Source organism: Cervus canadensis, chromosome 16, assembly GCF_019320065.1.
Source record: "Cervus canadensis isolate Bull #8, Minnesota chromosome 16, ASM1932006v1, whole genome shotgun sequence".
NCBI classification, from domain to species: Eukaryota; Metazoa; Chordata; class Mammalia; order Artiodactyla; family Cervidae; genus Cervus; species Cervus canadensis.
Window position 1 is genome coordinate 56,860,380 of NC_057401.1, and position 12,124 is coordinate 56,872,503.

General features: G+C 46.2%; 1 protein-coding gene across 1 annotated transcript; it reads right to left on the reverse strand.

Annotated features, from left to right (window-relative positions):
• Positions 1-1,051: 1,051 nt before the first annotated feature.
• Positions 1,052-2,800, reverse strand: LOC122454293 (phosphoglycerate kinase 1-like). The gene has a single exon (XM_043488682.1). It carries the CDS (start codon positions 2,755-2,757, stop codon positions 1,504-1,506), a length of 1,254 nt encoding a protein of 417 aa, XP_043344617.1. The 5' UTR covers positions 2,758-2,800; the 3' UTR covers positions 1,052-1,503.
• Positions 2,801-12,124: the final 9,324 nt, after the last annotated feature.

Genomic DNA, 12,124 nt, shown 5'->3' on the forward strand with positions numbered 1-12,124 from the left:
CCTCCCTGTCCTTCACCATCTCCCGGAGTTCACTCAAACTCATGTTCATCGAGTCGGTGATGCCATCCAACCATCTCATCCTCTGTCGTCCCCTTCTCCTCCTGCCCCCAATCCCTCCCAGCATCAGGGTCTTTTTAAATGAGTCAGTTCTTCTCATCAGGTGGCCAAAGTAGTGGAGCTTCATCTTCGGCATCTGTCCTTCCAATGAATATTCAGGATTGATTTCCTTCAGGATGGACTGCTTTAATCTTCTTGAGTCCAAGGGACTCTCAAGAGTCTTCTCCAACACCACAGTTCAAAAGCATCAATTCTCCGGTGCTCAGCTTTCTTTATAGTCCAATTCTCACATCCATACATGACTACTGGAAAAACCAAACTTTGACTAGATGGACCTTTGCTAGCAAAGTAATGTCTCTGCTTTTTAATATGCTGTCTAGGATGGTCATAGCTTTTCTTTCATGAAGCAAGCATCTTTTAATTTCATGGCTACAGTCACCATCTGCAGTGATTTTGGAGCCCCCAGAAATAAGTCTGCCACTGTTTCCATTGTTTCCTCATCTCTTTCCCATGGTAAATAGATGAGGGAAGATACCATTGTCTTAGTTTTCTGAATGTTGAGCTTTAAGCCAGCTTTTTCACTCTCCTCTTTAACATTCATCAAGAGGCTCTTCAGTTCCTGTTCACTTTCTGCCATAAAGGTGATGTCATCTGCATATCTGAGGTTACTGATATTTTCCCCAGCAATCTTGATTCCAGCTTGTGCTTCATCCAGCCTGGCGTTCACATGATGTACTCTGCATAGAAGTTAAATAAGCAGGCTGACAATATACAGACTTGACGGACTCCTTTCCCAATTTGGAAGCAGTCTGTAGTTCCATGTCCAGTTCTAGCTGTTGCTTCTTGACCTGCATACAGATTTCTCAGGAGGCAGGTAAGGTGGTCTGGTATTCCCATCTTTTTAAGAATTTTCCACAGTTCATTGTGATTCACACAAAGTCTTTGGCATAGTCAATAAAGCAGAAGTAGATGTTTTTCTGGAATTCTCTTGCTATTTTTTTTCCAGTTTCAATGGATCTTTTTATTTATTTAATATATCACCAACTTCATCTCCCTCCATACCAATAATTGGAATTTCATCTTGTTTCCGTGCTCAGTGGTGAAACAATGACAAAGCTAATCAGAATAAGCTACTTCAGAAAGAGAACTAAGCTAACACAGCCCACTTTCTTTAACAGGCATAATATAAATATATGTACTATAGAATGCACAACGGTTTAGTCTCTAAGAAACTCAAATGGGATCTTGAAGAATGTAGGCAATTCCCAGGTACAGCAAAGATGAGCTGAGATGTTCTGCAACTGTTTGAGGGTTCCTGGCACTACATCTCTTGGCCACTAGCTGATTATTGACAAGGGGGAAGACATTAGCTAATGCCAAGTGGAGATGCAGACAATGCTGTATTGACTTAGGGGCTATGCACAGGAACCAGAAGGCAGAAAAGTACTAACCACTGCTGAGAGCATCCACTCCAGGAAGGACTTTATCTTCCAGGAGCTCTAAACTGGCGCCACCCGCAGTGCTCACATGACTGACTTTATCCTCCGTGCTCCATTTGGCGCAACAAGTAGCAGTGTCTCCACCACCTATGATGGTGATGCAGCCCCTGAAAGTGGCTTTCACCACCTCATCCATAAGGGCTTTGGTTCCTCGGGCAAAAGCTTCCCATTCAAATACACCCACAGGTCCATTCCACACGATCTGCTTAGCCCGAGCAACAGCCTCAGCATACTTCTTACTGCTCTCAGGACCACAATCCAAGCCCATCCAGCCAGCAGGTATGCCAGAGGCCACAGTGGCTTGGCCAGTCTTGGCATTCTCATCAAACTTATCAGCAGTGACAAAGTCAACAGGCAAAGTAATCTTCATGCCATTCTTGTCAGCTTTGGACATCAGGTCTTTGACAATCTTGGATCCCTCTTCATCAAACAGAGAAGTGCCAATCTCCATGTTGTTGAGCACCTTAAGGAAGGTAAAGGCCATTCCACCACCGATAATCATTTCATTGACTTTGTCCAGCATATTATTGATCAGCTGGATCTTGTCTGCAACTTTAGCTCCACCCAGGATGGCCAGGAAGGGTCGCTCGGGGCTCTCCAAGGCCTTGGCAAAGTAGTTCAGCTCCTTCTTCATCAAAAAACCTCCAGCCTTCTTTGGCAGATTTACTCCTACCATGGAGCTGTGGGCTCGGTGAGCAGTGCCAAAAGCATCGTTGACATAAACATCCCCTAGCTTAGAAAGTGAAGCTTGGAAGGCTTCTATTTTGGTTGGTTCAGCTTTAACCTTGTTCCCAGAAGCATCTTTTCCCTTCCTTTCTTCCTCCACATGAAAACGAAGGTTCTCCAGCAGGATGACAGACCCAGCAGCTGGGTCAGCACAAGCCTTCTCCACGTCTGGGCCCACACAATCCTTCAAGAACAAAACATCCTTGCCCAGCAGAGATTTGAGTTCTACAGCAACTGGCTGCAAGGAGTACTTATCAGGCATGGGGACACCATCAGGCCGGCCCAGGTGGCTCATAAGAACAACTGACTTGGCTCCATTGTCCAAGCAGTATTTGATGCTTGGAACAGCAGCCTTGATCCTCTGGTTGTTCGTTATCTGGTTGTTCTTCATAGGAACATTGAAGTCTACTCTCATGACGACCCGCTTCCCCTTCACATCCAGCTTGTCCAGAGTCAGCTTGTTAGAAAGCGACATCTTGGCAATTCAGCTGCAGCGAGAGGCCAGGGGAAGAGACAGCAACAGACTGAGCTCTCTTGCTATTTCTATGAACTAGCGGATGTTGGTAATCTGATCTCTGGTTCCTCTGCCTTTTCTAAGTCCAGCTTGAACATCTGGAAGTTCTCAGTTCATGTATTGTTGAAGCCTAACTTGGAGAATTTTGACGATTACTTTGATAACATGTGAGATGAGTGCAATTGTGCAGCAGTTTGAACATTGTTTGGCACTGCCTTTCTTTGGGATTGGAATGAAAACTGACCTTTTCCAGTGCTGTGGCCACTGCTGAGTTTTCCAAATTTGCTGACATATTGAGTGCTGGATCTGAATGGCAGAGTGGAAGGACATGTATTCATCTTCTCCTGCAAGAACTCCAGAATGGCAACTAACCACTGAACACCATCAACAGGAGAATAATGGATCCTACCAAAAGATACACCTGTCCAAGGGCAAAAGAGAAGCCCCAACAAGTTGGTAGGAGGGATGAAATCACATTTAGAATGAAACCCATTCCCACCAGAAATGCTGGGAGGGCTCAAACAAAACCTTGTGCACACCAGGACCCAGAGACCCCACAGAGACTAAGCCAGACCTGTCTGTGAGTGTCTGAGTGTCTCCTGCAGAGGCACGGGGGGTCAGCAGTGGCCAGCGACGGGGACAGGGGCTCTGGCTACAGCAGAACTGGGAGGCACGGCATGTGGCATAAGTCCTCTTAGAGTAGATTGCCATTATTCCCACCATAGAGCCACTGAGCAGACGAACCACAAACTGCAGAACAACTATACCAAAGAATTTCTCACACTTACAAAGCTCTAGGACACACAACAGGCTTCCCAACCTGGGGACCCGGCGAAGCGACTGAGAACCCCCAGGGAGTGTGACTTTGGAGGCCAGTGGGGTTTGCTCACAGAACTTCCTCAGGACTGGGGAAGCAGACTCTGGAGGGCACGAGCCAACACGTGTGCGCACCAGGAGAAAGGAGCGGTGACCCCACAGAGACCGAGACGGGCTTCCTGTGAGTGTCCAGGAGTCCCCGGCGGAGGCGTGGGCCTGCAGTGGCCGCTGCGGGGCCGGGGCACTGAATACAACAGTGCAGCCCTAAGTCATTCTGAGGGAGGTTGCCATTACGGCCTTCCCCCCCACCCGCCCCCCCGCCCCCCGTACATTCTTGGGCCTCAGGCCAAACTTCTGGGAGGGAACACAGCCCCACCCGTCAACAGAAAACTGGATTAAAGGTTTATTGAGCAGGGTCCAGCATGTGAGAGCAAGACCAGGATTCCCCCACAGCCAGTCCCTCCCCTCAAGGAGCTGCCAGGAGCCTCTTATCCTCATTCATCAGCGATACACATTCAGTTCAGTTGCTCAGTCGTGTCTGACTCTTTGCGACACCAAGGACTGCAGCACGCCAGGCCTCCCTGTCCATCACCAACTTCCGGAGTTTGCTCAGACTCATGCCCACTGAGTCAGTGATGCCATCCAACCATCTTATCCTCTGTCGTCCCCTTCTCCTCCCGCCCTCAATCTTTCCCAGCATCAGGGTCTTTTCCAATGAGTCAGCTCTTCTCATCAGGTGGCCAAAATACCAGAGTTTCAACTTCAACATCAGTCCTTCCAATGAATATTGAGGATTAATTTCCTTCAGGGTGGACTTGTTTGATCTCCTTGCAGTCCAAGGGACTCTTAAGAGTCTTCTCCACTGGGAAGACCCAGAGGAATCGGGTGGAGAGGGAGGTGGGAGGGGGGATCGGGATGGGGAATACATGTAACTCCATGGCTGATTCATGTCAATGTATGACAAAACCCACTGAAATGTTGTGAAGTAATTAGCCTCCAACTAAAAAAAAAAAAAAAAAAAGAGTCTTCTCCAACACCACAGTTCAAAAGCATCAATTCCTTGGCACTCAGCTTTCTTTATGGTCCAACTCTCACATCCATACACGACCACTGGAAAAACTGTAGCTTTGACTATAGGGACCTTTCTTGCCCAGTATGTCTCTGCTTTTTAATATGCTATCTAGGTTGGTCATAGCTTTTCTTCAAAGGAGTGTCTTTTAATTTCTTGGCTGCAGTCACCATCTGCAGTGATTTTGGAGCCCAGGAAAATAAAGTCTGTCACTGTTTCCACTGTTTCCCCATCTATTTGCCTTGAAGTGATGGGACTGGATGCCATGATCTTAGTTTTCTGAATGTTGAGTTTTAGGCCAACTTTTTCACTCTCCTCTTTCACTTTCATTAAAAGGCTCTTTAGTTCTTCTTCACTTTCTACCATAAGGGTGGTGTCATCTGTGTATCTGAGGTTATTGATATTTCTTCCAGCAATCTTGACTCCAGCTTGTGCTTCATACAGCACAGCATTTTGCATGATGTACTATGCATATAAATTAAATAAGGTGGTCTGGTATTCCCATCTCTTTAAGAATTTTCCACAGTTTGTTGTGATCCACACAGTCGAAGTCTTTGGCATTGTCAATAAAGAAGAAGTAGATGTTTTTCTGGAACTCTCTTGCTTTCTTGATGATCCAATGGACGTTGGTAATTTGATTTCTAGTTCCTCTGCCTTTTCTAAATCCAGCTTGAATATCTGGAATTTCTCAGTTGAGATACTGTTAAAGCCTGGCTTGCAGAATTTTGAGCATTACTTTGCTAGCGTGTGAGATGAGTGCAATTGTGTGGTAGTTTGAACATTCTTTGGCATTGCCTTTCCTTGGGATTGGAATGAAAACTGACTTTTTCCAGTCCTGTGGCCTCTGCTGAGTTTTTCAAATTTGCTGGTGTGTTGAGTGCAGCACTTCCACAACATCATCTTTTAGGATTTGAAATAGCTCAACTGGAATTCCATCACCTCCACTAGCTTTGCTTATATGGATACATCCTAAGGCTTACTTGACTACACATTCCAGGATGTCTGGCTCTAGGTGGGTGATTGCACCATCATGGTTATCTGGGTCGTGAAGATCTGTTTTGTACAGTTCTTCTGTGTATTCTTGACACCTCTTCTTAATATCTTCTGCTTCTCTTAGGTCTGTAGCATTTCTGTCCTTTATTTTGCCAGTCTTTGCAAGAAATGTTCCTTTGGTATCTCTAATTTTCTTGAAGAGATCTCTAGTCTTTCCCATTCTGTTGTTTTCCTCTATTTCTTTGCACTGATCACTGAGGAAGGCTTTCTTATCTCTCCTGGCTATTCTTTGGAACTCTGCATTCAAATGGGTGTATCTTTCCTTTTCTCCTTTGCTTTTCATTTCTCTTCTTTTCACAGCTATTTGTAAGGCCTCCTCAGACAACCGTTTTGCCTTTTTGCATTTCTTTTTCTTGGGGATTGTCTTGATCCCTGTCTCCTGTACAATGTCATGAACCTCCGTCCATAGTTCATCAGGCACTCTGTCTCTCAGATCTAGTCCTTTAAATCTATTTCTCACTTCCACTGTATAGTCATAAGGGATTTGATTTAGGTCATACCTGAATGGTCTAGTGGTTTTCCCTACTTTCTTCAATTTAAGTCTGAATTTGGCAAAAAGGAGTTCATGATCTGAGCCACAGTCAGCTCCTGGTCTTGTTTTTGCTGACTGTATAGAACTTCTCCATCTTTGGCTGCAAAGAATGTAATCAATCTGATTTCGGTGTTGACCATCTGGTGATGTCCATGTGTAGAGTCTTCTCTTGTGTTGTTGGCAGAGTGTGTTTGCTATGACCAGTGCATTCTCTTGGCAGAACTCTACTAGCCTTTGCCCTGCTTCATTCCATACTCCAAGGCCAAATTTGCCAGTTACTCCAGGTGTTTCTTGATTTCCTACTTTTGCATTCCGGTCCCCTATAATGAAAAGGACATCTTTTTTGGGTGTTAGTGCTAAAAGGTCTTGTAGGTCTTCATAGAACCGTTCAACTTCAGCTTTTCAGCATTACTGGTTGGGGCATAGGCTTGGATTACCGTGATATTGAATGGTTTGCCTTGGAAATGAACAGCGATCATTCTGTCATTTTTGAGATTGCATCAAAGTACTGCATTTCGGACTCTCTTGTTGGCCATGGTGGCTACTCCATTTCTTCTAAGGGATTCCTGCCTACAGTAGTGGATATAATGGTCATCTGAGTTAAATTCACCCATTCCAGTCCATTTTAGTTCGCTGATTCCTAGAATGTCAACATTCACTCTTGCCATCTCCTGTTTGACCACTTCCAATTTGCCTTGATTCATGTACCTAACATTCCAGGTTCCTATGCAATATTGCTCTTTACAGCATCAGACCTTGGTTCTATCACCAGTCACATCCACAATTGGGCATTGTTTTTGCTTTGGCTCCATCCCTTCATTTTTTCTGGAGTTATTTCTCCACTGATCTCCAGTAGCATATTGGGCACCTACCAACCTGGGGAGTTCCTCTTTCAGTATCCTATCAGTTTGCCTTTTCATACTGTTCATGGGGTTCTCAAGGCAAGCATACTGAAGTGGTTTGCAATTCCCTTCTCCAGTGGAGAAGATCAAATTGCCGACATCCACTGGATCATCCAAAAAGCAAGAGAGTTCCAGAAAAACATCTATTTCTGCTTTATTGACTATGCCAAACCCTTTGACTGTGTGAATCACAATAAACTGTGGAAAATTCTGAAAGAGATGGGAATACTAGACCACCTGGCCTGCCTCTTGAGAAACCTATATGCAGGTCAGGAAGCAACAGTTAGAACTGGATATGGAACAACAGACTGGTTCCAAATAGGAAAAGGAGTACATCAAGGCTGTATATTGTCACCCTGCTTATTTAACTTGTATGTAGAGTACATCATGAGAAACGCTGGACTGGAAGAAGCACAAGCTGAAATCAAGATTGGCGGGAGAAATATCAATGACCTCAGATATGCAGATGACACCATCCTGATAGCAGAAAGTGAAGAAGAACTAAAGAGCCTCTTGATGAAAGTGAAAGAGGAGAGTGTAAAAGTTGGCTTAAAGCTCAACATTCAGAAAACTAAGATCATGGCATCTGGTCCCATCACTTCATGGGAAATAGATGGGGAAACAGTGGAAACAGTGGCTGACTTTATTTTTTCAGGCTTCAAAATCACTGCAGATGGTGATTGCAGCCATGAAATTAAAAGATGCTTACTCCTTGGAAGGAAAGTTATGACCAACCTAGACAGCATAGTGAAAAGCAGAGACATTACTTTGCCAACAAAGGTCCGTCTAGTTGAGGCTATGGTTTTTCCAGTGGTCATGTATGGATGTGAGAGGTGGACTGTGAGGAAAGCTGAGCACCAAAGAATTGATGCTTTTGAACTGTGGTGTTGGAGAAGACTCTTGAGAGTCCCTTGGACTGCAAGGAGATCGAACCAGTCCATCCTAAATAAGATCAGTCCTGGGCGTTCATTGGAAGGACTGATGCTGAAGCTGAAACTCTAGCACTTTGGCCACCTCATGTGAAGAGTTGACTCATTGGAAAAGACCCTGATGCTGGGAGGGATTGGGGGCAGGAGGAGAAGGGGACGACAGAGGATGACATGGCTGGATGGCATCACCGACTCGATGGGCATGGGTTTGGGTAGACTCTGGGAGTTGGTGATGGAGAGGGAGGCCTGGCGCGCTGCGATTCATGGGGTCACAAAGATTCAGACACGACTGAGCGACTGAACTGACTGACTGACTGGTCTAGTGGTTTTCCCTACTTTCTTCAATTCAAGTCTGAATTTTGCAATAAGTTCATTACCTGAACCACAGTTAGCTCCCGGTCTTGTTTTTGCTGTCTGTGTAGAGCTTCTCCATCTTTGGCTGCAAAGAATATAATCAATCTGAATTCAGTTTTGACCATCTGGTGATGTCCGTGTGTGGAGTCTTCTCTTGTGCTGTTGGACGAGGGTGTTTCCTATGACCAGTGTGTTCTTTTGGCAAAATCTGTTAGCCTTTGCCCTGCTTCATCCCATAGTCCAAGGTCAAATTTGCCTGTTATTCCAGGTATTTTTTGACTTCCTACTTTTGCATTCCAGTCCCATATAATGAAAAGAACATCGTTTTTCAGTGTTAGTTCTAGAAGGTCTTACAGGTCTTCATTAACTGTTCAACTTCAGCTTCTTCAGCATTACTGGTTGGAGTATAAACTTGGATTACTGTGATATTGAAGGGTTTGACTTGGAAACGAATAGACATCATTCTGTTGTTTTTGAGACTGCAACCAAGTACTGCATTTCAGACTCTTTGGTTGGCCATGAGGGGTACTCCATTTTTTCTAAGGGATTCCTGCCCACAGTAGTAGATATAATGGTCATCTGAGTTAAATTTGCCCATTCCAGCCCATTTTAGTTCACTAATTTCTGGAGTGTCGACGTTCACTCTTGCCATCTCCTGTTTGACCACTTCCAATTTGCCTTGATTCTTGGCTCTCACATTCCAGGTTCCTATGCAATATTGCTCTTTACAGCGTCGGACTTGTCTTCCATCACCAGTCACATCCACAACTGGGTATTGTTTTCACTTTGGCTCCATCCCTTCATTCTGTCTGGAGTTACTTCTCCCCTCTTCTCCAGGAGCATATTGGGCACCTACTGACCTGGGGAGTTCCTCTTTCAGTGTCCTATCTTTTTGCCTTCTCATACTGTTCATGGGGTTCATCTATACACATAGACATCATCTATGTCACCCCTGGAGGGTCTCCAAGCATTTCTGCCCACAGGCCCGGCTCTGATCCTCCCTGGAAGGAGTCACCAACATGCTGGCCTCAGATGAGCTTTCTTTGTAAAGTTTTTGTTTATTCTTTTCCTTTTTGGCTGCACTGGGTCTTCGTTTCGTTGTGCAGTCTTTCTCTAGCTGTGGTGCATGGGCTTCTCACTGTGAGGGCTTCTCTTGTTGCAGAGCGTGGGGTCTGGGCACAAGAGCTTAGTTGCCCCGTGGCAGGTGGGATCTTCCTGGACCAGGGATCGAACCCATGTCCCCTGCACTGGCAGACAGAGTCTTAACCCCTGGACCACCAGGGCAGCCACCCCAAGATCCATACTGAATATGAGCGCAGAACCAAAACCCTCCAGCACACAGAAGGAAGGACCCAGCACCATGAGCGAGAGCAGCTGGACCCCGGCAAGCAAAGCCGCTGCAGCCGCTGAAGGACGCTGACCCCAGCGCCGGCCTGTCCACTGTGCAAACACGGAGGCAGGCCGAGGAGAAGGCCTTCAGACAGACCAGGAGGCTTAACAGAAACAGTTAAAATAAAACAGGACATCTGGAACCACATTACTGAATAATGGAAAATTCAATACATGAACTAAGTGCCAAGCAGAGAACATGAGTGCTGTGGAACATGAGCTGTCTCTCTCTGGAATGCCCCCGAGGTCAGCACAGAGGGTCCCGGAGGCTGAGAACAAGCGGGGAGATGAGAACAGGTCACTGCGGAGGAGCACCGTGTGGAGGAGGCACTTCTGAGACGGCCCCAGGACCCCCACTGCCACGGGGATCAGCGCCTTGCCTGGAGAGGGGACGGGTGGGACGCCACGCTCGGCGGAGAGCACCCAGGCCCCAGACGGAAGGCCACAGGCTGTGTCTTTAAGGACGAGGGTAAGTGAGGGCACTCATGCGGGTAGAAACCCGGAGTAGCCGGTTTCTAAAGGATGCGCTCCAGGCGGGGAGGTCTGACCTCCGAAACGTGGGCCAGGGAGTGGAAGCACGCGGGTGAGAGAAGGAGACTTGATCTGTGAGGCTCAGCAGAAACGGATGGGAGCCTGCGGGGCCGCTCTGGGGTCGGGGCAGAGCACGAGGTCTGTCTGCCTGGGCGTGCGGGGCCTAGGCGGGCATCCTGCTCGCTCTCCTGGGAATGGTACCCACATGCTGGTACCTCCCACTCCTGAAATGCCAAGAGAGGCCGCTGGGAGCCATCTGGTCCTGGGCTTCCTCAGGGGCATGGCTGGTTTGTGTCTCCAGGGATCAGTCCGTCTCTCCTTGTGGTTGGCTGTGTCGGTACAAACTGCCCTGATGGTTCTTACTGTTCTTCAGACACGTGTGCGATCTGGCTCTGTCTCCTCCCTCTTCACTGATGCTGTGATTGCGTTTTCTCTTTTCCTCCTCCTCAATCTGGCTGGAGGTTTGCTACTTTTATTGATCATCTCGAAGAACAACCATTTCTATTAATATTCTGCGCGCTTTTGTCCGCATCACGGATTTCGGCTGTCACACGTGCTGTGCTCCTTTCCTGGGGTCTCAGCCGCTCTCCTGGTTTCCGAAGGCGAACGCTGAGGACACGGGAGTCTTTTCCTGCTGGAGGTCTTCAGTGCTGCAGCTGCGCCTCCGTCTCCCCATTAAATACCACGAACATGAGTATTCTGTGTTTTCATTTTCATTCAGTTCAAGATAATTTCTAATTTCCCTTTTGGCTGCTTCTTTGATCCATGGTTTATTTCAAAGTGGTGATATTTAATTTCTAAATATTTGGAGATTTTCCCAGATTTGTTATTGATTTTTAACTCTATTCTACTGGGGCTGAAGAACATGATTTGCATATTCTTAAAGCATTTCATGTTTGTTTAGGCTGGTTTTATTGTGCAGAATATTCTTGGTAAATGCTCTGCATGCTCTTGAAAAGTGTGTACACTTCTGAATTTGGGAGGAGTGTCTGCAACAGGTCAGGTAGAGTGAACGTGTTCAGGTCCCCCCTGTTCTCAGAGAGATCTCCTTACACGTCTGTCAGTCTCTGACACAGAATTAAGACTGCCCTGTGGACTAGTTCTCCTTGCATTCCTAAACAGTTTTGTGTAATATATTTTCAATATGTTCAATATTTCAACATAAATGTTTATGGACTCAAGAGATTATTATGTCCTTTTTTGGAATACCTTTATTTTTATAAAAATACTTTATTTCTTGGTAACATTATTGATACTTCTCTAAAATATGTTTTCCTGATGTTAACGTAGATATGGTCTCAGTGTTTGATTTCAACCTGTGTTCTTGGGGCCCGCTTTTTATTTGGTCTGTTAATCTCTGCCTTTCAGTGGGGTGTTTGAATCATTTACATTTAATGTGATTTTTGACAGGCTGGGTTTCAGCTGCAGGTGATGACTTGTGCCCTGTTCTCACTCCTCTTTCCACACTGTCCTGTTCGGTCCTGCACCGAGGGTTTCCCCCACTGTCCGATTTACTTCAGAGGCCATTTGTCTGTAACCCATCGCAGCTCACCCGGAGCCGCATCGCGAGTACCCCCTGCCTGGCTTTGTGGAACCTCACAAAACACCATTGTTATTTTAGCTCTAAGTGGTTGGTGATTTTTTTTAGGTAACTTAAATGAGCAAGTCAGTCTAGACTCACCCACTTGGTTGCTGTCTCTGGGGTTCCCCCTCCTTTGCACAGATCACATCTGCACCTGTTGCCCTCATCCCT

Bases quoted from the DNA above. Each gene is read 5' to 3' on its own strand.
- LOC122454293 (XM_043488682.1), bottom strand. From the start codon at position 2,757: ATGTCGCTTTCTAACAAGCTGACTCTGGACAAGCTGGATGTGAAGGGG.